Source organism: Pezoporus wallicus, unplaced genomic scaffold (genome assembly GCF_028554395.1).
Source record: "Pezoporus wallicus isolate ANWC-B61680 ecotype Strahan unplaced genomic scaffold, APGP_CSIRO_Pwel_v1 contig_3817, whole genome shotgun sequence".
NCBI lineage: Eukaryota > Metazoa > Chordata > Aves > Psittaciformes > Psittacidae > Pezoporus > Pezoporus wallicus.
The window spans coordinates 10,746,826-10,774,446 of NW_026635157.1; the positions used below are offsets into that span (position 1 = coordinate 10,746,826).

At 35.7% G+C, this 27,621-nt stretch overlaps 1 protein-coding gene across 6 annotated transcripts in view; it reads right to left on the minus strand.

Moving 5' to 3' along the window:
* Nucleotides 1-27,621, minus strand: part of LAMA2 (laminin subunit alpha 2) — a 368,416-nt gene that overhangs the window by 44,637 nt on the left and 296,158 nt on the right. For all 6 annotated transcript variants that reach the window (XM_057408938.1, XM_057408930.1, XM_057408924.1 and 3 more), the window contains 8 exons: nucleotides 27,001-27,164; nucleotides 23,437-23,575; nucleotides 18,456-18,558; nucleotides 10,115-10,231; nucleotides 6,873-7,055; nucleotides 4,128-4,282; nucleotides 2,371-2,514; nucleotides 1,304-1,437 (listed from right to left, as the gene is read on the minus strand). In XM_057408938.1, the coding sequence (XP_057264921.1) occupies nucleotides 1,304-1,437; nucleotides 2,371-2,514; nucleotides 4,128-4,282; nucleotides 6,873-7,055; nucleotides 10,115-10,231; nucleotides 18,456-18,558; nucleotides 23,437-23,575; nucleotides 27,001-27,164 (1,139 nt within the window). The remainder of the gene's footprint in view (nucleotides 1-1,303; nucleotides 1,438-2,370; nucleotides 2,515-4,127; nucleotides 4,283-6,872; nucleotides 7,056-10,114; nucleotides 10,232-18,455; nucleotides 18,559-23,436; nucleotides 23,576-27,000; nucleotides 27,165-27,621) is intronic.

Sequence of the window (27,621 nt, forward strand, 5' to 3'; positions counted from 1 at the left end):
TTTTGTAGGTTGTGTGAATTTTTATACCCTGTCTTGGCTCTATATTCTGCTGAAGCAGCTTTCTTGTAAATGAAAGTCTGTCATTATTGTGCTGTGAAGCTGTTGTTGTATGCATAATATAAACTGGTAAAGATTTCAATAATTCATATAAGTATCCAAGTTTATTTTTTTCCTAGCAAAATAAAGTTTCACTAAGCCAACTTCTAGAGATGGTGCCATAATTTTATTTTAATTCTCTGCTCTGAAAGGCTGATTTCTGTGATTTCACTACGTTATTTAAACTGGATGCCATTTTCTCCTCTGAGAACTATGGATGTAACTGGAATTAGAGTGCTTTGTTTTCTTTCTCCTTTCTCTCATTTTCTACGTTATCAGTTCTGTATTTAATACTATGTGAAATTAACTATAATGATGCAGGAGGAATTAGCTTCAAATCAAATTGCACTATAGATTATGGTATCTAAATTACTAAAATCTCTTCAGAAGAAGATAAAGGATATAAAGTTATGCAATCTGTACCCTGTAATTATTACATCGTGTGTCATGTGTTTGCTATTTGAATGGGAAGTATAAGCTTCAACTAACAAATGTGAAATTTGCTTATTAAGGTATTTATATTTCTAAAGGTCAAAAGCACTCAATAGCTGAGCTCAAATTACAAAGTATGGTTTAACTTTCCAGAATATTTCATCTTTGAGTTTTCATAAACTGTATCTTTTCAAATATCTCTGGTTTTAACAGACAGTCTGCCTATGGAAATGGCATTTCGAGTAAGAATCAAGATACTGGTGCATTTCGAGTAAGAATCAAGATACTGGTGTATGACACACAATTCATTTGTACTACTGTATTAAGACCAGAAACTCAGAAAAGCTGCCCCTCTTTGAAATTCAAGGAGAAAATAATATCTGAGTGCCAAAACCTGTAACTGATTTTAAAAGGAACCGAGTTGAAGGTAAACAGAAGGGAATATAAGCAGTCATAGATTTTACGCTAGTGGGGAACTATGTGAAGAAAACAAGTTTTTCTCATGGAATAATTCACATTTCAATAGTAATTGTAGTGTATACACTTTTGGTATGATTGGATGTAGGTTCAAAAGCTTTCATTAAACCAGAATAGAATTTCTCATATTTACAAAATCATCTTTTTTTTTTTAAAAGTTGATGCTTTAAACATAGCAAATATTTCCATGTAAACCTGAGGTATACCAACCTGAAGACAGTGAATTAGAGGCAGAACTCGTTAAATTTAGACATTTTTTCTTTAGGAACCACATCACGAAAGTGGAATATATACTTGCCTAGAGGCTTCAATCCGGTACCAAAACCCATCATCAATGGTCAGATCTGGATATTCTACCCGGCCAACACCAGATCCCACATCCCACAGAAAGCTCACCTTGCCTTTGCGCATCTCTATGGCCAAGAAATCAGTCTACATGGAAAACATGAAAACAGAAACAATCTCATACTTCAGTTAAGTTTTTCAGAACCCTTCACATTTCAGAAGGTCTAATGAGGCATCAGAAACCCATACATAAATAGTAAAGCATGAACATTAATTCTCATAGTGCTGTAAAATGGGATTCCGTTTTTCCTTTCATTGAGCTTTCCTTTGCTCAAACAATGAATCTTCAGCTAAAGATGGCAAATTACTTCTGTCGGCGATATGCAGTAAATGGCTGCTGGATTTACAGAAATGTAAATACTGAACCATCAAGAGAAGGATTTAACTCAGAGCAACACTGTTTGTAAAACATCCATTGGATGGCAGAAAAATGTCAGGATACTAGGCTAATACACAATGCCATCTAGTCTCTTCATTTCATATTACATAAATAAAATACACAGTTCAAAATGTTAGAACTAGAATACTTTTCCAATTTACTGCATTATTATCAATTATTCTACAAGTCGGTCTGCTACAGGGCTCATGGGAAACTAAATCGTTCATCATTATTATGCTTGGAACTTTAGTCTTGACTTAAAATTACAATAAATAGCAGCTTTTACAGATGCAAGATGATTAGCTACTTCATTCCCAAGCGAAAACTCACAACCAGCTCCAAAATTACCCTGGTTGCACTGTGAATTTTAGAGCTGTAATTAGTCCATTTACAAGTCTCCCATTTCCTATCTAGTTAAAATAAAAAATATAAAAGAAATATTTGCTGGTCATATTTTAGAAGACCCTATATTTACACCAAAGGCAGTGAATGACTAGATTATCATAGCCCTCTACTACTGCTTTGAAGCCTCTAGGAGAAATAAATAAATAAATTTAAAAAAGCCTTTCTCATCTTCTGTATTTGTCAGTAGTCTGATCTGATCCAGCAACCCTGACATGAAAAGCAGGAGACAGACTTACAAACTTGGCACTTCCAAGGTAAAAAAGCAGATTGTCAGCAACTAAAGTCTTCACGTTGACAATGACAGTGTTGTATGTTCCCTTCTTTATTTCTGGTCTGTATGTGCGAATACAATTGCCTCCAGAGGACACGGACACTTTGATCTTCAAACAAAAACACAGTAGAAAGAATTCAGTTTACTGCTTATTATTCCAGAAATAACTTTAGTTGTCTCCAAATAATTATAAGAATACCATACTTTTTTTTTAATTCCTTCCCTTTTCTGTGTTATATGCATCAGAGAGTTGCTTGATTATGCACAGGAAGTAGGAATGGAATTTTCTCTCTGTGTTTGTTCATAAAAAGGAAATAAAGCTCTTTCTGGCATTCCGATTTGAAAGGACAAAATGTATGGATTAGAAAATAGCTAGAAGGTATAGCGGTCTAGTGCAAGCAGCACTGGAAGTCTAGCAGTAGAGGTAGCCTATAAGTAGAATGTGCAGCCAGAAAAACAGGCAACATTCCTGAAGGAATCCCAGCACGTTGCTGTCGGGTAGACAGGATGACCTAGTTTTCCTTGTAATATCTTTGATTATGCCAATTTGAGACACCTTTTAACAATTATTTTTAAACCAACAGTTGTGCCTATCACTGCTTTTACATAACCCCTAATGGAGTTGATATTCATAACTAAGTTTCATTTTCATAGCACAGTGATATATGCATCTGAATATGTGTGCTAGTTTCCTCAGGCTCTGAGCAGAGATAAAAATAGTGTACTGTTTGCATTCATAATGCCAGTACAGTCATAATTACAGTATAATAGTATTTCAATTCCAGCTAGACATGTTTATGTATTACAGTAGATGTGCATACTAGTATCACCTTATGCTTAGGGCAAACTTTGTCAAAAAGGAGATCCATTATATGACCAAACTCACAATTTCCCTATCTCAGAAACACTTCAGACAGAGAGAAGATGAATATAGCAAACCCATGTAGTAACTGTAGCCTGTCACATGCAAATTTAATTGAATAGATGGAATATGCTTCTTTTCCAGGATCCTATTATTCTGTAGATTATTTTTTTCAACCATTTCTTCAGGAGTTTTCTTAAGTACCATCTTCAAGATTTTTTTTTTTTTTTCTTTTGCTACATTAGCTCACAAACTAAATAACCTCAGTATTAAGCAGCTGATCCTTGAGTTTACAGTATTACTGGGTCAGGGAGATGGATACCAAACTCATTAAAAGGAACAGAAATATACTTTTAACTCAAGTTTAAGTCTTCAGAACTGCTACTGGACAATGAAAGTCAAGAATACATGAAAATCAAATGCACTCAGCAATTTCAGTGAGTCTGAGATGGCGTCATTCTCAGGTAATCTAAGTTCAATGAAATGAAATCAGGGGCTTAATATCAGTGCTAAGGCAAAAAAAATACACTGTCATTTTCACAAAAAAATCAATTATGATGTGATTCTTCTGCCGTACCATCCATACCATCATCCATAATACTTCTTAAATAATAACCTCTCCAGATACATTCCTATGGATGCTTTCCATTTAAAAAGGACATGTTTAAATGAGGAAACAAGACAGAATGAAAATCATCAGAATATTCTCTTTTTACCTAGAGGAATTATACTCCATTATTTGCTCTCTTTACAGATGTTCAGAATTAGAACTGATTCACCCTATGGAAATGAAACAGAAAAGTGGAAAAAGAAATCCCATCAATACTCAAAAGGTCATCTTACTGAGAAAGAGGGCTTACCGAATTGGCTTGCTTCCGAGCTTGGCTTATCAGCTCTTTTATCTGAGAAATGTTTTTCCCTAAATTATCCTGAAGTTCTTTGATTGGCTTGATTTTATCTAGCAGACGATCTGCTTCCTTTTCTAGGGTTTTAATACTGGAATCTGCATCAGCAACTTCATAAGAAAGAACAAGACAGGGTTTTAGAGTGTAGTGTCAGAGAGTAATTATACACTATGATAAGCAAAATACAAGAAAATTCTGCATACACAATACTCAGGTGATTGTATATACTACTATGAGGTACACACAGACCAGGAAGCTACCTGAAGAGACTATGATAATTTAAGAATATTTAGACTCAAGTTAAAGTAGCAACAGTAGCAAATGCAGGTTTTAAAGAAGGATTTTGAAGCAGTAACTAAGGTTCAAGTCAGGATGATATTAATCGAAAACACTTCTTGTAGGAAAATACACTTATGAATGCAATACTTTTTTAAAAGAAATCTAATTTTGAGAAATATATAACATTAAAAAAAGCTGGTTAGTTTCCATTAGTAATTTCTGAAACATGGTTAGAATTGAAGTTAATTCTTGAATTCATTATAATGGCCTCAACTAGAAAAAAGCTTTATTCTGATCACAAGTTTAAAATTCTGTATGTACTGAAAGCAGATTAAAAACCAGTAACAGTAAACTGCAAATATTTTCTTTTTATTCAGGTGGACATAATAATTTCACATGGACATTTTTTCTTTTTAATTTCAAATTACTCATTTTCCTCTCAACATACAACCAGTGGATAATGTCCTGTCTTTGACAATCCATCAGCAGATTTTAGGATTACAGCACTTGGCTAGCATGAGGGTATGGGTTTGTGTGGATGATGCTGAAAGTGACAAACCTGTACTTACTAGAAGAATGCATGCTGAGAATGAAAATTAATAGTAATAATGATGCTTATATAAAGCATGAAAGTCTGCATATCTAGTTTTTGAATAGTCACCCAGGTACTCATACCAAACCTTCAAGATGCTCAGCGCCTTCAAAAGGTAACTATTTAACTATTTCAATTAATGTAAAACATAGAGCACCATGCAGAACCTTTGGTGGTAAGGAGGTTATCATCGTTTACTGGAAAAGGCACAATGAAAGCAACAAGAAAATGTACGTACTGATTTCTGTAGGCAAGATATGGAGACAAAGAAAAGAGAAAAAACAGAAGATAAAGTAAGAAAACATTTTGAAGCCCTAAAGTGAAATGTAAAGTAAATTAAGGGACAGGATTAGTCTAGCAAAAACATATTATCTTTTATGTATTGCACATCTATATAATAAAAATCTAGGGCCTGAAATTTGGCATACAAGAAAGGCTATGTCTACTTCAGCATGTAGGCATGAGGCCCAACAAACTCACTATATGCATTTGGAGTGTTTTTTTCTGCATTTACTGCAGTTGGAGATTGGTAAAAGCATACTTCTGGAGAACATCTTCTAGTTAAGATTTATACGCTTTGTCTGACATGAAAGAATTTGTAAGTGTTAAGACCACTCCTAATGTGAATGAAATAATGGTGACTAGGAGCAATCAGGAGATTTACTTCTAAATTATTGCTCCTAATCTCAACTAAAACGCTAATGTACAGTCTTGGAATACTTGGGCTGGGACAGATGGCCTACTCTAGATCCAGCAGTGCCAAGAAATTACTGCTTTTAGGTGATTTCTCAGTAGTTTATCACTACCCTGCCAGAGGCCATTACCTCATAGTTCTGCTTGTTCCATAATCCACAGTAATCTAACCACACTATTTCAATCAATAACTACTTTTCATATTTTCTAAACTAGCATGGATCTGTCTGCCTGATGGGGATTATATCTGGGGCTCACACATGCATTTTAGTTGATGATGGATCAGGGGCTTGCAATAGGCAGGCAGTGACAAACAGCCATTAGGATTAACTTCTTTCACTGGTACAGCTATAATTTGAAGAGGAAATTTGTCCATAGAATGAGAATTACAGCCTCCTAAACTGGATGTTTTCAGATGCCCAGCTTCATCAAGCTGACAACAATCTGGGAAGCCCAGGTTAGCTCAGAAACTAATCCTTCAGTAATTTTCTAAAGACACTGTTTTCACTGTAAACCCTGGCTCTATGCTCCTATATCACCATAAAATGTGTTGTAATTTAGAATTCAATTTTATCCATCATAACAAAAGTGAAAATGCTAAAGCAATTGTTCACATAACACGATTCACTATCAAAAAAAAAAAAAAAGGCATATAAATACCATTCCCCGAATTTCCCTTTTATCTTTCTTCTTGTCTTCAGTGTTCTATCAAAAATAGTAATGGATACGAAAGAAGTCATGCGTTTCTCCCAGAACTCATTATCTGACTGACTGAAGACAGGTTTAGTGTGTGGAATTTTGCTTGAATCAATGGGTGAATTGCCAGTCAGAATCTTTGATTATTCACCTCCTAAACACTTTAAAAAGTAGTCTGCAGAACAAATCTATCAACTAAATATTCATCGTGCTGAAATGAGCTTTTTATTCTCACTGCTAGCAGCAGTCCATAAGATTTAAAATTCTTTTTATATATAAAGTCCAGAAAATAGAAGTCACAGACATTCCTTTTATCCCAGCATACTTTAGTAATGCTATTCAAATAAAACTCTGAAGTGTCTCTGTTTCATTTTGAGATATTAAAAAAACCCCACAAATTTAAAATCACCATCAAATAACCAAAAAAAAAAAGACCTTACTGTTCTCGATAGGCTCCTTCACAGCAGCATTTGTTTTCGCCACATCGTCTGCAAGTTTACTGTAGTTGTTTCTCAAGCCCAGGAGATTCTGGTTTAGGTCTTTAACCTGGGCCAGGATGTCATTTACAGTATCGTTGGCTTGCTTGGCTTTATCTTTGGCTGCCTGTACTTTTACAGCTGTATCTGTAGGTAGAAAATGATAATGAAATGATTGCCTAGAGTATAGAGCTTTCATTCACACATTTTAAGAATAAAGTTGGATCAAAATTCTACCATCCTAAATTGTGTTGGGTAGTTCTCTGAGAGCTTCTACTTCAGATGTAGTACGTCATTACTAGTTGTAAGTGTGGACTGAAGAATCTGGCCCTGTATGGGTTTTTTTTGAGATACCAAATGCATCAGAAAATTAAAAAAATAGCTCCAGACCCAGCTGTATGTAAAGTACAAATAATTTTGAGGTAATTTTCTTTTTTTTTTTTCTTTTTTTTTTTTTTTTGTTGCTGTTGACTTACTGATTAACCTCTGATCAATTTCCAAGTACAATATTTGATACTTATAAATAACATAATGTTCTGATGTACAAAGTACAGAAATCCAATTCCATGTGTTTCCGCTAAAGCTGTGACAAATCATTTTGTGAATAAGAACAACAAGGGTCCACTGACTGAGTTAATCACATGCATCCAAAGACATCCTTGGTGACCTTAAGCAAGGTGACCTTGGCACTTGTCTGCCCTCAAAATGAAAATGCATGTTCAGTCTTTGGGGTGAAAACATTCAAAACAGGAATGTTTTTGATTCTGCTATTGCTAAATGATAAAATGCACAGCTAGGTGTTCAAGTAGGTATTTATTCAGATCCGGTGTCAGTAAATTGCTTTGCTTTAAAATTTGTCATGCAGCTCAGGTGACGATGCGGTGCTGAGAGTACATGACATGATGAGCCAGCAGCACAAATTGTGCTGGGCTAGGGAGCTACCAGATTTTTAGAATTCCCACAGATGGGACCAAGTGAGCAAGCAGAAAGCATTGTCATGGTGGACACTCCAGTTTGCAAGCCTGACCTGTGTGAACTCGCACTCTACCATCACAGTGGAGTCACAGGACCTGCAGGAACCTGCCTTGCCACCTGCTTCCTATGAAACTTTTCTTGGAGTTGCTTTCCACTTGTGTGCTCAAAGGTATCCTTATATCAGCCATATGAGCATAGGTTTCCAAATGGTCTTCTAGGCAGGTCATCCTTCTGTGGAACATCTGATGTGATCAAGCCTTAGGCCTGGCAAGCATGTGATGCTTCCAAAGGCCATAGAGAATTGGTGGGCTTGTCCTGCACCTCGAAGAGTTCCAATACCCTTTTTACTTCCTTGAGTAAAGATATATTATACCTATGTTCCAAACAACTCCATCCTCATTTCTGAAATTTTGGCTCTGAGAAGCCCCCAAAATACAACAGCCCCTCAAAAATGTTTAAAAAACCATTGATGTCATCATTACTGCCAAACAAAAAGCTCTGATTGCCTTTTTTCACTTCCTTTTTTCATCATACCTAAGTATGTCTGACGCCACTATTAGAGATCATGCATCTTTCTGAAAGAGTGAAAGTTGGAGTTACTGTGTTATTTCTTTTTGGTCACACAAACTGCATTTATTTTCAGCCACACTTTATGCCATTCCTCCACATATGGGTCCTTCGCCTAACATGATCTACCTATCTCTCCCACTTTGAATCCTTCTTCTTTTATTTGGCTATTAGCAAATCATGGACACAAGAATTATTAGTTTAAGCTGTTCTCTGCTTTCTGTAATCCTTGAAGAGTAAGATACATGTTAGAGTCATTTCGTCCCCCATTCTCATTGGTTATTTCCCTTTTGGACAACTAATTTATTACATTTTCTTATCCATGGCATTTATTTGCTCTGAATTTAATTCTAATACATACATGCTTGTTTTTATGAGCTTCCTTGTCCCAAGAGCCAGCATCCTGTAACTCTAAGCTGACAACAGTTAATTACATTGCTAATGGTAATGTCATTAATATGGTTGCATATTTCATATTTCTTACTTCTTTTACTTGTTTCATAGTTAGCATTCTGTGTCCTAAAGGTCAACAGGCCTTAAAAGTCCATTTTGTTTGACTGAGACATTTATGTTTGCATAAGAAGAGAAAAGGTCATGTCAGTACCTATGGCCAAACCCCAGGAAGTTGCATAAAATGACCATATTGCATTAAAACAAATTTTTTTAATGCCCAATTTCAAGGATCACTAGATCTAACACAAAACTTCTCAGTTATCTAGAATCTTAAGGCCACAAAAATGTGCAACACAAATAGTAAAGTGTTTTTCCTACCAAGTTTTTACAGTCCAAGCCTTCCAGACCATCACAAATCAGACAAAATATAGATTTTATTTAGAGACTTTTCTTAAGGTGTATCTTTATAAAGTCCTCCTTGGAGAGAAAAGGTCTAACAGATTACATTGATAAAAACAATCTTATTTTCTAACAGAAACATTCAGTTTATTACTGTCCATTATAATGAAACTCCGCTGAAGCTCCCTGCCTCTTGCTATCACAACACAAAGCAGCTATCATCCTATGAATTTGTGATTTTAGTGACTATTACAATTTTTTTTAATTTTTTTTGAGCTATATAGAATTCTGAATGTTCACAGCATTTCAGAATTCATTGAGGAAAGCCTGTTCCAGTTCTAAGCAATCTATAGCATAGCTAAAAAAGATATACCACACCAAACAGTGACTGCAAACTATACTGCAGCATAAATTAATGAGAATGTAGCAGACAGGTAAGACAAAACCCAGCAGATCTCATCCTGCTTTTTCTGTGAACCAGTAAGTCTTTACTCTTCTTGGGTTAAATTTTACCAGCTAAATTATAATGGTTCATTAAAAAGTAGTTTCATAAAAAGACTTTTCACTTTTAAAGAAAAGACTGTCTCAGATTGTTACATAATTCCTGGTATCATAATTCTTTTCTTTTTGAAACCTTCTGCAAACTGCAAAAGCATGGTACCTTTTACCATACCAGAATACAAACTGATACCATGTAACTACCTCTAGTTCAGTTCTTTTATATTCCTCATTTTCATCTTATTACAGGAGTCGTTGGTCAAGGTGAACATAGTATGGACAAAGGCAGAGATTTATCAGACAGAATTTAGGTGATGGAAAATGAAACAAAAGAGCAGGGATGAGTCAAGTGTTGCAGCACTTTTCCAGCTTACCGTTAGGAATGGCTGACAGCTTTCCTAAGGTTTCATTCAAAGTTCTCAGGAGAATGGAATTGTTGTCATCAGCATCTTTCAGCTTGTTCTGCATGCTGTCCAGATTATTCCCCTTTTCTATAAAAAGTGCAATAGTACAGAATCTTTAACTCTTTATTTTCACCATCCCTTGTTTGCACATAATTTAAAATGCATAGCAATGAGTAAGCCATTAATCATTAAGATATTATATAGTGTAAATAAGGAAATACAATAAAACTGGTTCTAGCATTCACTGGTAATCTTGTTTCTTTAAGTTCCCTACTTCGTGGTATCTAAATGCTTGAGTTCCTTGTACTGTGGTATATTTATTAAGGGTTTTCCTAAGGTGTGCAGAAGAAATAAAAAAATTACAATCACATATGATTTATGCAAATTCACACAAAGACCCTCTGAAAGATTCAACAAGTATGACGTTTTAGTCATAGCTTTGATTCCTAGATTAAAGTACTACTAAAATTTCCTTCTTAAGATGGTTGTCTGAGTTGGATGAGTTTAATGTAGTATGAAAAAGGCAAGATCCATTAAGTCAGCTAACTGTTGCAATTAAACTGGCCAGACCCAATTGTCTTGGATTTTCTTAAAGATAACCATGTTGACATAACATCTGAGGAAAACACATAAGATCACCCTAGTACTGATCATCAATATAAAATACCCTAACAAGTTAATATGAAATAAGCATAGTTTTGTATTTTTTCTTTTTAAAGCCTGTCTAGTAAATAAAACTCAAAGCAAATAATTTGTTCAAATCGAAGAACTAGTACAAATCAAAGGCACAGGTATGTCATATTCAGTGCGTTATAGATGAAACTGGTGTGGCCCCTTACAGGTAAGTTTCTATCCTTAAGCAGTTGCTCTAGAATAAAAATTATGATAGTTATTTTCTTTTTTCTTAAGAGTATCCAGTATAGCAATAATTTCTCAAACTTTCAAAAGTGAGATTTCAACTTTATGGCTACTTAAACAAATATTATTTCAAAATTTTGAAGAAAAGTTTGGCACAGAAAATGGTAATTAATGCTTAAACTGTTATCTTAGGGAGCATTTTTCATCATTTCTTCGTATCAATGGAAATCTTCGGAACAGCCAGCTGGTAATTTCTTACCTTAAAGGCATGCCCTACTGGGAAACTAATTCAACATCACTTTGTTTGGTAGCAGGAATATGAGAATAATCTGTAGAAAAGGATTTCAGGATACAAAGTATGGCTGTGACCTTCAGATAGGTCAAAAGTTACTGAAAATAAATACCTAGTTTCTGTATACTTATCTAAGTGGATACTGGGATAGGAAAACAAATGGAGGTGAGGTTTCTTGGTGAAATTATAGTCACATACCTATCCCAAACCCAAAAAGCACCTGTTTTTATAAGGTACAACAATTAGATGTATGATTGGTACTCCAGCATCTCCAGCAGTATCAGGGCTGTAACCCCTTTGTAAGAGAATAACCAGAATAATAGATTAAAACAAGGGATTGTGGTTCAAGTTCCACAAATTCTAAAAAAGTAAAATTTCATAAAACTAGATGTGCAAGAAGCAATTTTAAAAGAGAAGAATCAAACAAAATGTACATTGCCTATAAGAAATCATTGACTAATTTTTCATTGACTATAGCAAGGCTGAAATAGTGGATGGAATTTAAATCAGAACCATACTTTTGTTATTAGACCCTTTGAAGTGTCATTCAGGAAATAGTCTCTTTGCTTTTTAAAAGAGTGACACACAGGACTGCAGGAGTGCTCGGAATAAAGCCTTGATTCTGCAAAACATCCAGCAGAAGAAGAGAAGGACGTTTGTGTGAATTGCAAGAGGCACAGTTGACACTAGAATAACATTGGGAAGAATCATATAAATTATAAGATCACTCTTCTCCTCAAAACCAGCTTATTTTTAAATGACAGGATTTGTCTCTACTGCAGAATATGGTGCTGGTAGGTAATGTAATGTTAACCCAGAATGAACTCACAAGATTCTGGTTTTAAATGCCCTGAGACTATCTGAGTTCATTTACTGTTCACTTACTGTTAAGTAATAATACCAACAAAACTGTTTCAATTTCTTCCTTTAATTCTGAAATTATGGTCTGCTTGATATTTCCTTGGTGTCTCTGCTGCCTTTTGGGATGTTAGTGTTTATAAAGTGTGTTAATATTTCTGAGATATCTGATTCATTTCCACTGGTGGTGTGCTAAGTTTGTTACATACTCTTCAATTATCTCTTTTTCTCCTCTTTAATCTGCCAGATCCAACATTATGCTAATTATCCCCTGGTTATATTTCCAAAGAATCATCTTTCCAGACTTCTGTTTTCAAGTTTGTAACCATAGCAGAAGCAGATTTTTTACAGATTTTAATAAGGGAAGTTTCCCTAGAACTCCTGAAATTAAATACTGAGACTCCACGTCTTTAGTATTTTTTTCTTTTAACTCCTTATTTTAACTTGAAAAAAAAAAGGCCATAAATAAATGCTCCGAGAGAAACTCTTACACAGAGATATGTTAAGAGACACTAAGGCCCACGTCAACATTTCAAGGAAATTGTTCATTTTGCACAGTGATATTAACCTGAAGTTCTATTTTGAAGTAACTTCCCATGCTGTAATCCAGATGGCCTTTTCACTAATCACAGAGCTAATTCTGTGTATGAATCACAAACTGAACTGACTTCCTTTCAGCTTTTCCCCACCCTTTAATTATTAGCATTTATGAAAAGTACTGGAGCTATGATTTGAAGGCCTGATATCCTCTAGTTAATCATAGAAGCTAGATAAAATGCAGGCAGCTACAATCTAAGTTTTTCCAGACTACCTACTTAACTGACTTGGAAGAGGTTAGTGGGCCTGCACTGAAAGATGCCAGGCACTGTCAATTCACTTTGTAGCGTAGGTCGAGGAGTATCCTGAGAAATTTATCTCAATCCTGTTTTGACTTGATTAGCTCTCACAGAGATGACACAGGATGCCAATCAATGCAGTCTTTACTGTTCAAATCAGCAAAACTATTCATGCATCACTGAAACTAAACCTTAAAGAGTAAGCAGTACCATAAAGGACTTTGTAGGTATGGACCTTTAGGTTTTCTGGCTTGGTTAACACAAAGATTTTCAATTTCTGTTTACATTTCCATAATGAAACACAGCATTACAGAATAAAACATCTTCCCTTTTTCCTCTCAATGAAACTGAGTCAAACATAAACAAAAAAAAATAAAAAAAAAATCCTTACACTCATATATTTCATCTTTAACTTGAGAACTTAATTACCATTTAATATACTTACCATTTGTACGTAGTGATCTGTCTTACAAGAGACAAGTTTGTACAAGTCTTTATAGATCACATACATAGGTGGCACTGGTTAATTACTGATGATATGCCACTGCTGCAATATTAGTGGAAACTAGTGTTTTCCAATAGCATGACCAAATGCAATTTTCCATGTGAAACTGTTCAAGAAGATATCACAAGACTATGCTACCCAATGCATGTACTGCAAAATCAGAATAAAGGTGGAAATCTATCAAGGAGCAATATATGCAGCTGTTTTTATTGACTGAATACTGCATGAATGAACTGGCAGTTACACACATCCTTTTCTATTGTCATTATTACGCTTCTTCCAAGTATCATTCTCCCTCCACACAGTCTTACTCTTGTTCCTCATGTCCTGTGAAGAGGAAGGTGGGTCACAAGCTAATTTTTTTCCCCTAAACCAAGCAAGACTTAGAAACTGGCATTAAGAACAAACAGGAGGAAAAGATGTAGGTAGAGAAATTCGGCTAATGATGGTTAACTTTTTAAAAGGACTACCTACCTCACTGACTGCAATAATTTGGTGAATGCAATATGCCAGGTCAAGAAAAATAGAGTAGAAGAGAATACTCAAACAGGGGATTTAGCTGTGCCTATCAGCCGTAAAATGTTTTAGCTAAAAATATTCATGTTTTCAGTCAAGACAAGTCCCCCTCAAGTTGTCAAATCTTAAGCAAAAGAAATGACATGAGCTGAATTTCAGTAGCCACCTGACAGCAGTCTCCAGCTGAAGAGGAGTTTATACAGCTTATTTTCACTTTTCATTGATCAGTTTTGACAAAGTCTGTATATAGTCTCAAACCTGCATTGGGAAAGAATATTTTTAAAACAGTAAATTCAAAATTATAAGGAAGAAAAATTGCTCCTGGCAAGTTGAAAATCCCTCAAGGCACAGAGAGAATGAAGCTGGCAGGCAGTGGCATTCACTCATTTGTAGCCCAAATTTCTAAATTACTTCTTAGCCAGAGCACTACATACAGATTTTCCTTCTCCCACCAGGGTTAACTCCTATCCCCACAGAGAGAGAAATGACTAAATCTCCATTTTAATAGCTTCTGTCAAAAGCTTTGCTTTGTAAGGACTGTTTCAGCAGGTTTTGGTGGTAATATAAAACAATGCTGTGATTAACAACCATTTTATAACTTGGGTAATTGACAACAAAACAGTCTCACCTCCCTCACAGACCAACCTGGATTTTTGGAGTTGTATATTAGTTGTGTGGCTTATAGGTCGTCATTACTTTAATTTACTACCTGTAATGCCGACAGAGAATTTTTTCACTAATGATTACTTCTGTCTACCACATCTTTATAGAGCACCCATCATCCACCCTGCACTTCCAGTTCAGACTGAGAAGGGTGGCTTAATAAGAACCATGAGAAAATACCTTTTTATTAGACACTCAGCTTGCACTTTCTATTGTCAAAACATCAAGATATCTGGAAGGGATTATGCTCATAATGTCACCACTCTGAGCAAAAGCAGGATGGGGGAAAAAAAAAAAAAGAAATCTATGAAATCTCTTTGGTTTTTATTCTTCAGCATCTGCATTCTGGGCACAACGTTAACTGATCTCTGTGGGTCAGGCTGTGGAGCATGGCCATGTTTTATTATATGCAAAAAGGTGTACTGTGAAAAGTTCAGAGTGTTTGTCTGTATGAAGCACTCTAAATCTAAGACATATCAGAGAGCATTAAGAAAGCTCCATCTCATTACCCTTCAGTATGGTGCAAGAGCACAGACAAAGTTCTAATATGTCATTTTAAGCACTGCTCCCTGCTTGCATTAGGATTGCTTTATGAATCTTTAGATTGTTTAGACCTTCACTTCTGAAATATGAAACTGGTATGAACTTCAATGGCATAAAATCAGGGGATAACATACTTTTTAAAAAAATCACTCAAGTAATGTCTTATTGAGAATGCAATACATCTTAACTCAGAGTTTTTCCTCTCTAAATTGGACAGTCTTGTGGGCACATGGAATTCACACATATATAAGTAAAGCTATTATTTTATTTTGTCCTTGAAAATAGGCATCATATTATGTGGAACACATGATTACTCCATTGTAACTGCCTGGGGAGCACGTAAAACTACGGACTCCACTCTCTGGTTTCCAGTCTGCTCAGAGGAACACTGTGGCAGGGAAGAAGAAGTACGGCCATTACAGTGTTTCCTATACACTAGTGATGGCTCACCACAGCAGTTTGTGCTCCAGAAAGGGGCACTAATGGCATCCTTATTCATTCTACTTCAGCTATGCTACTTAAATTGCGCACTGGCCTCCCTTCATAGCTTTGTGATTTTATGTAACATATATACTGAAACATTCCACTCCAGCCCTGAATCTGTACTGAATCTGGCAGTAAAGAGTCCCTATAAAGAACACCCTAAAAAATACATCCAAGATTTACTAGTAACTGCAGGCACGTTTTTTTTCCTGAGAGCTGCTACAAGAAAATAATGATGTTTTTAACTGTCAAACAGTGTATGACAATGAAAAGTAATTAATGACCTTATGAAACGTTATGCTTTATGACGTTATTAAACATTATATTTACTTGTTAACTAGTTTTGCAATTGGAAATCCTAGAGCTGCCAAAACTAAATTAAAGTGTAGTCATAGTCAAAATATGATTCTATGCTGTATGGATCTCATCCTTCATGCAGTATATTTTTTGTAATGCATCTCCCAGGAGGCCATGAAAATTTTGTATGTTAAAATCTGAAGGACTGGGCTCAGTTATAAAAATCTGTCTGGTTTCGTATTTTAACTACTCTAACATGACAGGGAAGCTTCAGGCATCATCTCTGTGACAGGCAGTTTAAATCTCAAGCTTGAATATTTACCATGTGTGGTTCTTCTAGTTCTGATACATGAAACTTTATTTTTTTTCCATTTTTTTCCCCAAAAGCTACAGTGACTGAACGTGAGCTTCTAAAAATATGCACAACAAAATTTCAAACTACAAAAGGAAGTGGATTACAGTGCACTCATTTGAAATAAACTACAAAGTTTTCAACTTGAACTTATTCTGACTAGGCTAATCAAAGCATTACTTAGTATTTGGATGAATACACTTTCAAAATAGTTGTACAGAGTACTTAGTTGATCCTTCTCTCAACTTCACCAGTGGCACAAACACTAAAAGCTTGTAAGTTGCTTTCATCGTTATATGCAAAACCAAAGCAATGAAAGCAGTAACGTTTAACATTTTTCACAAAGGCAGTTGTGTGAAACTCATTGTTGGTCTGCTTGAAAAAAGATAATTGTATCATGCTTATTTCCCCTCAGGTTTCATTGAAATGAATTATTTTTTTCAATTCCTTTCTGAGTGCTGTGGAGAAAGAAGTGTTGAGTACTGTTAAACAGATGCTTCATTAGTGCTGCAATAAGTGTTTTCTTGGAGGACCTATAAAACAATCTGTCTAGATAAAGATGCAAGTTATAAACTGCTTTTGGTTGCAATGATCAGATCATTGAATCATAGAACAGATGTTTGTCCAAAGATCATTTTTCTCCTTCTGACCAACAGTCATTCCTCACTGATGTTTGTCTAAGTTGTTTTCAAAGATTTTCAAAGGTCGAATCTACCTAATCTACTCAGGAATCAATTCCAGTACTTCTGTATTTTAATTATTTTTTCCTAATATATGATCTGTATCTGTGCACTTGAGATATTTTAGTCAAATCTTCTTTGGAAAAACCTTGATATAACTGAAGAATATTAAATTGCCTCTTTTTCAATTTACAAATTTAAAGTATTTCAGTCTTCCTCCTCATCTCTCCTTCTCTAGATCTCCAATCAGACTTCATGATGTCTTTGTGACTCTCTGCAAATCACCTCAGCCCTCATGTTCAGTGCCCAGGACTGCAGCTGGTAACTTAGCTAAAGCACTAAAACCCCTGAACAGAGTAGAAGGATTGTTCCATGTGTTTTGGAAAACCATGCTCCTATTCCTGCATTCCTGTGATATATCCTTTTTCCACCTTGACTCAGCACACGAGCCATGCTTCTCTTTAGTCTCTTTCTAGAGAATATAGCACCTCATCCTGCATTTCTGCAGCTGATTAGTCATGTGTGTGTGAAACACTTCATGTATGTCTATACTGATTATTGTCCTACCTTCTCACACTATGGCATTCACCAATAATACTGTCATTTGTTGATGAGAAAACATTAAAGACATTATAAGCATAATCTGACCTGAATTATCAACTTCTACATTTCTACATCTCATCAAACACATAGGACTTTTTTCCCCCTAGTGGAAAATACTGAATAAAAATTAAAGATACTTAATTTTCACCAGGAAACCAAAGTATTTGGTTTGGAATTTACAATGTTCATTATTTGAGCTGCGTTTAGACATTTATTTTTGCTTTAGGAACAAAGAAATATTTTGTGTGTGTGAAAAGAATAATTTTTCTCCAGAAACATGTTTTTAGTTTTACTTTTTTTTTCTTTTTTTAAGAAAATGCTTAGCAATTCCCTCCCATTTGACAAACATCTTAATTCTACCTCCCCATGCTTCCCTTTTCTGGCACAATGCCCTAGGCATTCTGAAGAGATGTGGTATCTCTGACTGGAATTGCAAACCCTGCTTCGGTACTGACAAGGATAAAACTTTAATGCTATGCTGGGTTTTGTACTAATTTCCTGCTAGAGTATTCAGCAAATCAGAACCAGTATTTCCATCGCCCTCTACTCCCAACTTACACTTGCCCTTATGGTACTTAGCAAGAGAAGACCAAGGCGCCACCATCCTCAGCCTTCCTGTCCAAGAAACAGCAGGGAACAGCATCCCTGCATAATGCCTGGACCAAAACCAGGAGAATCTTTTTCACTGATACACTGTTCAATTTCGTATCAGATGATGAATTATAGTTTTTTCCTACTGATATGGCATCTTCACACTGGAAGCATAGCAGTCTCACAATGGTTTTCTGCTATTTAATGGGCCTGAATGTCATTTACTGCACATACCTTTAACATCGTTTTCTAACATCTTGGCTTCGTTAAGGACCCTGAAGCTTTTCTGAAGAGAGCTCTTGGCACCGTCCTTTAATGATCCTTGAGGATCAGATGTCTGTAGACAAACAAGCAGTGTCATACATACAGGAAAGTCTGAAGTTATAAAAGATATATGAAGATGATCTAACTGAACAGTCATCAAAATTTTACGTGAATGTCAGTATTCTTTGAATTATATCCCATTGTCATTATGCTGGTCTACAAGACACAAAAAAGTCTCTACTTAATATCCTTTTATTTTTATGTGAAGCCAGATCTCCTTTGTAATACCAGTGATGTCTTTACTAAAAAGAGAAAATGTTCAGAGTGTTAAAGAAACAGGTTTGACTCTAGGAGCAAAACTTCGACTCTAGGTCCAAAACAAAAAAAGATATTTCAACTTAAACATGGGTTTTCCCCTTCAGCTATTGACACAACATTATGCAATACAGTATTCCTCCCTAACAGCAGCTACAGTACCTTTAGAAGCCAGACTGGATTTGATGATCCAGATTCTAACACCAACAATAGAGATTCATTTGTGGTTAAATTCAAAACTGTAACTGTTAGGTTAGTAAAGAAATATTATATAAGAGAAATGAAAGAAAAGAGTTTAAGAAGGGCAAACTGCCATTAATCTGAAAAAGTGTTACTACTAAATAACCATCCTTCATTATATCATGCTACCTAAATGCCTTTCTTTTGAAAAACATCCATCTTTATCTTCAGTGCAGGAATTAATAGATAGAATAACTTTTTCTAAATTAGATTAGTATTTCAGTTGGTAGGAAATGCTCTAGGTTCTGAACCACTTACTGTTCAGTTTATAAGACTGAACTCAGGTCACACATCATACTGAATACATTTCTTTGAGAATACACCAGACAGCCAGATAACATTCTATATTAGTCATGGGTCATAGCCTTGTAGCTGGTATGTAATTAAGCAGCAGCTACCTTTCATTTTCCAGGGCAGATTCATATACTAAAAAATTAACTGTGTGTCAATTAAATGACACAGTTATTATTGCTATTCATTATTTATATAATGAGCAAGCCCAGAGGTGATATTTTGTATACCACTGAATCTTTGTTGGTTTTCAGCTATACTGTGAAGTCCATATATTGGATGTGCCCATCACTTTTTGTTTTAGGGTATGTTTTGGATACTTTCGAAATTCAGAACCAATTTTTTTGTCACAGGATATCTTACGGCATATGTTGCTATGTCACAGGGATATAGTTATTAAAGATTCCTTGTATTTATACAGGATGTATGTTTAGCTTTCATCACAGGATAAGTGATTTTAAAAAGTAATGCCAGTAAGACTGCCATATTTCCAAGCTCACCTGAACTATGTGTACACAAAATCCTTTCAACATCAACAAAAACTATACATTCGAAAGATGAACAGAATTAGTTTTTTGTAGATTATCACGTCACACAAGTAGCATTGGTTAACAGAAAAACACATACAAATGCAGGGGAAAAAAGAAAAGAAAAGAAAATAGGCCATCCAATTGAGCAGAAGAATGTTCCTGAAGGAAGAATGTTTGGCCAGATTTTGTGACAGATGCACCTGTCAAACCAGATAACCCTTTTATAATTGTTTTCCCATTAGCAACAGAACCCAGGGTATGATCACTCTGTGACCATGGACTTCAGAAATAAAGACTATTATTATTAAATAACTAGGAATGGTTGAATGGCGGTTTATATGCAATAAAATTATATGGAAAGCCAGGTTTGCAATACAAAACCAAGAAGTTAATAAAATCAGGGACAATAATAAGGCATGTACTGACAATTAGTCAGAAACAGATTTCAACATGAAGTTAATACTAGAAGAGCCCCTTCAGAGACAAATACACTTGTACTGATTAAAAGCTATATTTTATATTTATTTTAAAATAATTCTGAAAGGGAGGATTAATCAAGATATCTGATGCAAAACATACTTTTTTTTCTAGCTTTTCTTGTAGCTCATGAGAAAATGTGTTATGATGAAGGCAATAATAAAAACCCCAAACATATTCTGGCTTTGTGCGAGGTGACTTTTTGTGCTTGTGGCAAGCCCAGATCATGACGAACCCCTTTATGATTTAATAAGGCTGACAGCCAAGGGTCTCTGATATTATTTTCTAAAGTGGGACACCCGCTGTAAAAAAAACAACCAACCAACCACACAAAAAAAAACAAACCCAAACACCAAAAACCCCTTGTGATTCAAGATAAATTGAAAAATTGCAGGATCCCAGGAATTTCATTTGTTCTACTTCTGCCTCTTCCAGAGCATCCGTAACCTGGGGAAAGGACCTTCCTCTCCCTGTGCCCTCCTTCACATTCCCTTCCCTCCCAACTCTGTGCAGCTTGACTGCTTGTAGTACCCTGTGGCAGATCTCATTATGTAACCAAACAATGCAATCATCTCAATCGTGGTTTACAGGCGTAAGTGCTACAATAATATTAAAATGCAAAATGCTGCCACTGAATCCATACATCGTCCTTAATGGTGCGGTTTTTCCTATCCATGGAATGGGTTTGCAAAAATTTTAGCAAAGTTTAATAGCAAAAGAAAAGCATCTAACAAATTACAGAAAAATTCTATGATGTGATAATTAACAGACAACTTCAGGTAATGAAAGAATTTAGGAAGAATATCCCCTCTGTCTTCCTTTTCCTGGTATTTGAGTCAACCTTGAATTCTCTTTTTGCCAAACATCCCAGCTTCTGCAGTAGGGGTAGAAAGATTTCAGTTCAGCCCATAGCCTGGTGGGTTATGGCATTCTCCTGGGGGGGTGGAGATCCCTTCAGATTTCCCAGGGATGACTGTGTGAATCACTGACATACCACATTAACAGGGAAATATTCTACATCTGCAAGTTAGAATAACATCAGCCATAGTCACAGCCTTGTGAAGATGCCCCCGATGGCACATGCTGGTCAGGGTCTGAACACATCAGGCTGAGAATTGCTGGGACCTTGCATTAAGGAATTTTTCCTGAGGATTCATGACTGGATGTAAACATGAAGTAGGCATCATGCTGTCCAAATCTGATGACATGGTTTTGGTCACAGGCACAGGTACAGCTCCAAGCATGAATATAAATGAACTGGTACGGTTTTGTACTTACTTGAACTTACAGACATAGAAGGTATTTTACAGACCTAAGTGCTAATTCACATCAGTTAAAAATAGTTCTGCCTTATCCTTAATTTTTTTTTTTTCCCCCCACAAAAACTTATATTCTGAGAAGTTTTTGCCTATGCAAGAGTTAGGACTACTTTCATTTTTAGCAGTCCTGAAGATGGGTGAGCATTCTGAAGTACCAATATGTACCTTTCTCTTCTTTATGAATCAGATTCCTGTTACACATATACAGGAATTTTACTCCTTTCTCTTCTTTACACCTATGTTACATATATGCAGGTTTTTTACAAAAAACAAGCTCCCGCTAATGAATACATGCAATGAAGATGCTTAAAACCTCACCTTACTAATATCTTAGTCTCCTTCTTTGCTATTCACTTGCCTCTATTTCCATCATATTATCCATTTTCACCTCCATCCCTTTCAAATTATTTATCCATTTTCCATGGTATAATCTCCATCTGATATATACTCTTTTATAGCCATACTGTAATTGCTTGCTTTGTTTATTGACTGCTCTATGTGTCTTATTTTCCTATTCAATCCTTGAAACAGCTGCCTGCCCTACTCACTGCAAGTCATCAAGGACCAAAAGATAACTATCTGTATTACATCCTAATAATAAGAAAAAAAATCCGCAGCTCCTTATTTACTTCTGCACTGCAATCAGGAGTTCCAGTGAAATAAATAAGTATTTACAGAGCATACTAATGTATGAGAATTTTTTCCATCAAGAGAGAAATATAGTAATTAGTGTTCTAATTAGCGTTGACAATGTAAACAGCCTAAAAATATTATTTTTTTTTTGTGCATGGCTAGATCACTTTATCCTTCTCCTAAACACAGACCTTTACAGCATGTGATCCCTTTTGCTGTTCTCATAATCCATTTGACTGAATCAGCTCTCTGCAATCTACCTTTATTCATGCACAGGTGCTGTAACTACAAGTCGCTTTCAGTCATCTGTTTCGGCATCAAACATAGAGTCTGGCAATTTCATATTATATTGTCATTTCCTTGTGGGTCTGTGTGCCTGTAAAATGCATGTCAGCTGCTCTCTGACCAACTTCTACCAATTAACCATTAAGTCTTTGATATTTGACATAAAAATTAATTCTGGCTATGCTCAGAATGTTTTCTGTTCGCAGCATCCACATTAAGGAACCAAGTTCCTCATTACTGCTCAGGCTGTCTTTACCTTATAATCCTATTCGCAGAAGTTCTCTCCACTTCCTTCAAAAATTTGCATGCAGTACCTCATAGTGAGAATAAGATTCCTCTTGAAAAGCAGCAGAGTTCACAAAAGAAGCTGTACGGCTTCTAAGAATAAAACTTCCCTCTCCCCTCCTACAATTCTCCATTTCTAGAATTTACACAGTTTATCCTATGTGCAGAGAAGTGTCCCTGCTCATTTTCATGGAACTGAAGGGTGAAGGGTTAATTAAGGTATGGAGCCCTTTAAATGCGTGCAAAACGTTCCTTAAGTATAAACTAGCTTTACTGAGTATCAAATGACCTGCACTTCTGACTCGAAGCTGTTGGCTTGAGACACAGACAGAAACTGAAATGTGGAAGACAGAGGGAGGAAGATAGTAAACAAAAGAGGAAAGGAAAATGAGGAGCAGGAGTTAGGAACAAATGGGGATGTAGTCTGAAGGTCCATGTAGCTCTGACAGGGGCATAGCTTTCTGATCTCAACACAAGAATCCATGGTGGCAGGGGTCTCTTTATAAAGTTATAAGATGGCAAAAGAGTTCCATAGAAAATCTAAGCCTTTTTCCACAATTTATTTATTTTTCTTACCGCTTGCATAGCTTCATTTGCAAGAGTCTTGGCTTCCTTGGCAACTTTTTCAGCTTCATCTATGTAATCCTTGATGTTAGTATAAGCATTGAAAGCAAGCGTGGCATTGAAAGAGAGGTTTTTGGCTTCAGCAAGGATTCTGTTGGTATGGGAAAAGTAAACACACCATTAAACCTGCTATCAGAGTTCAACAGAACATAGTATCCTGCTTTTTCAAACCCAACAGCCTGTATTTCTAGAGCATTTCTTTAGAGAGATATGCTTCTCTTGAGATTTCAGTTCTGGCATCACGTGTTTAATGGAATTAATTTTTTATCTCTGTAGAAAGACATAAAAAAGCAATGGTAGCTAAAAGATGTTCTATGAGCTAAAAATGGAGCAGACACTGAAAAAATGCAGTGCTTAACAATATAATTCGGATAACATATATTCATAATGTGGGTTTCTAGGTAATTTCTTGGTCTGGCTGCTAAACACAGAAGTTTGGAAATCTCATTGTCTAAATCCTAAATGTTAATTTTGCTGACCAAAACGAAGAACATACACAATAATACTTTATATTGAATGGGATGCTGTATTTATAGGAAACAATAAATTCTAAAAATAATAATTAGATCACAAGGCAATTATAAACAACTAATATTCCCTGGTGCATAGGCTGGAGCCGAGCTAAACCCCTTCCATGGGAACTTCGAGCCAGCAGGCTGGAGAAATCACTTGCATTTTCTCTGCATCATATATCCAAATATTTTCTACAAAGGAGTACTGCACCTATGGAATTAGCCTGAAGACATCTAGCTCAGTATACATTATGTCTGATGCCTACAATGCTTCTCCTGAATAATGGGTAAACGGGCTACAGTTCCCACTTGAATTGGACAAGAATGGATTTGAACTTGAATTTTTGCCTCTCTGGAAAAGTCTCTTGCCATCAAGGTGTATAGAAATGTAAAGGAGGCAGAAACTACTCCTGCTGGACCTGTTCCAGCTTGTATAAATTATTTAGTCATTGAGACAGTGTGTGTGGAAGAAAGAGAAATTCACTCTCTAACCTGGTAATTAATCTATTCTCTGAGGAACTGGGACAGCTGGGCTTTAATCTTTGCTCATTGAGTAGTTAATGACATCTACAAAATGCAACAGGAAAGACAAAGGGGATGGAAGGTATGCTCCCCAGACTCCACATGTAGTTAACAGAGGGAGATTCCCTTTAGGCTACTGCAGAAACAGTATGACTGAGCTGCCTCTGCAACACTCCTGGAAAAGCATAGCTTCTTCCTCAAGTACAGATGGAGCTCATTAGGCTACAGTAAGTTTTTGTGAGGCTCTGTTTAAGAAATGCACAGCCCAGAATAGCTATCTAACTAGTAGCTCAAGTACTACTTACAAATATGGGTTATATCCACTCTGGCTAGGAGAAAACCAAACTAAATTTGCCAAATACCAGTAATGGTTACTCAAGCCTGTACTAACACCTCCTTGTATACAGGAAAAATATTTTTTTTTCTAGGTTAAATTCGTGAACTGTTCCATGTTCTAAGTCTTCAGAGAATGTCTTTGCTTTCAATCAGTATACTATTTGAAGCCTTAGGGGGTGGTTGGAGAGAAAGAAGTCTCCTTCAATTTCTCCTGTAAGAAGAAATTCTATTTTTCAGCAAATTTAGTATTAACTGAAAGACACTCAAGTGCCAGTTGTGAAGATAGATAACTTTTGAATTCTTAAAACAGATTGAGACTGCATATTCCTGTAAAGTATGACTGATGTCAGTGCACGAAGTCAGCTTCCATTCTGATGGAGAATTATATCAGACCTTGGAATGTCTTTGTCTTTTGAAGTTATGTATCTATCTGACCACATTATAAATTTTGATTTTGAACAATTTCTTGTTAGATACATTTTTAATGACATTGCTTTTGCATTTTTTATTGTATATCTTAAGAAATTGAAGCTGATGTCTGGATCAGATAGATGTATACACAGTACTGTTATACCACAGTGAATGCAACTTTAAACACTACCCTAAGGTCTTTCAGGCCAGCTTGTCAACTTGCATTAAGAAGCAACTGCACACACTCATAAAAACGTATATTTAGCATAGTTAAAATCCTCTATCTCAAAATATGTCTTGCCAACGTTTCATTAAGGAGGCAAAATATTGGGTTTTGTCTACATGTTCTCTACTTCTTAGTTCTTCCATGCCAACTTTCCATGTATTTGGGTACTTATATCCAAACTCAGGACTGTGGTTGGATGTGACGTAAGTCATCTATTTTAGGCCAGGGGTGCATCGAATCGGCCAGTGCACATACCATTTACAAAAGTTATGCTTTTCTAGAAACAGTGCCTTTCAAATCCTTTTTACTCAGGAAACCACAGCTAACATTATTTTACATACTTCTCAAAACAAAGTAAACTGAGTATCTCTAGTAGTATGACTACACTGTATATGAAGCCAGTAATTTTGCAAGTATCAGACATTTTATCAGAGGTAATTCTGTGCCTTTTCCTCAAAATTAAAGATTCTGTCAAGAAAAGAAAGTGTGTTAAGCATCTGCCCACAAGTTTTTGGGATACTGAAGTCTTCAGGTAGATATGAAAGATGTAAGCAGCAAAAAAGGAGCATATCATTGATGTTAAAAAAAAAAATCTCTATTTTTTTAATTCATGTTGTGCTTTTGAGAAAATTCAACTCTGAAGCTATGACAGGGACGGGTTCCAAAAGCCAGAACATCCATGATCTATTTCTAGGTATTACTGTTGCAAATTACACTTACTATTTATGGCTTGCTTTCTAAATTCAAAAAAGTGCAATAAAACAAAAGACACCCCTCCAAGTCCCAACAAACCCCAAACAAACCAAACCCCTTATTTTCTTCTCTTCTTTCCAGGAAACTATATTCATGATGAATAGAAAAGCATCATTATTTCTGAAACTCATATAAAGACCATTTCTGTGGTCGTATAAACCCAGGGCATTGCAATTCTCATTTGTATTTAGGAACGTGATAGTGGTAAACAGAAACTGAAGACTCTATACTTAGATTTAAGCATTTTGGCCCATGACACATTGATTTTGGGAGAGTGTTTGAAGTCACTAGAGGGGTTATGTTCTGTCACTATGGGGAATTTCTGACTGTGAAAAAAAAAAAATTAGCTCCATGATAAGGGTCTCTTACTAAATGGTCATCTTAAGAATGAAAATACTCCTCGTTTTTAACAAATATTTATGAAAACATATAGTGGGCTCTGTAAGATGAAGTTCAATTTCTTTCATATCAACACAGCAGTAAGCAATATGGTAAGTTAAACTGTGTTATGAGTTCATCTGAGGGCACTGTTTGCAGTTCATGCAGCCTATAAGCATCACAAGATACATGAAACAGTTTACAAGAGATACATACACAAATTAACCAACTGGATAGTTGTATACTTGTATAGAACACTGGTTATTTTTACAGTCCCAGTGACAGATGTCAAAGTCTAAAAACACCCTTCAGTTTTTGTCACGCAATTTAACAAACCTGCTTCATGATTTTATCATTACTGACTGACAGCTGCCTTACCCATCTAGTACTGCAGATGATTCATTCAGCTGGGCTGCATGGTTCTCAGCTTGCAACACCTTTTCTGGAAGCATCTTGTCTTGAATTTCTTGTGATAAATCGTTTATTTTATCATTCAGCTGATCAGACATTGACTGTATGTTATCTGCAACGCCTTCTACATACTGCAAATGGCAAAAGAAAGGCCTTTAATCAGCTGAATGCAGGCACTCTGCAGCCCTTTATATATATACATTTATTTATTTATTTATTTATTTATTTATTTATTTATTTATTCCTTTTCAGGTATTATCTCATAACTTAACCCATGAAGTAAGACTTCAGGGAACTAATACGGAAACAATAAAGAAATGGTTGGACTGGAGAGCAGAGGGGAGACAAAACAATATTCCAAGAGTTACTTGCCTCTCTTGAGCATAGTAGAATATTTTATTTTACAATTAAGGAACTGCACAGTTTAAAACCTTAGAAACTCTAATTTGGATTTCTTTCCTAAATGTAGATGCATATGCTCCACAATAATAATTAACCAATGACAGAATTTTCATGTTTCAGGACAGTTTGAGTACCTCACTGTATTTTTCCTTAGTATCTTAGTAAGAACTATACTTTTTTGGAAGA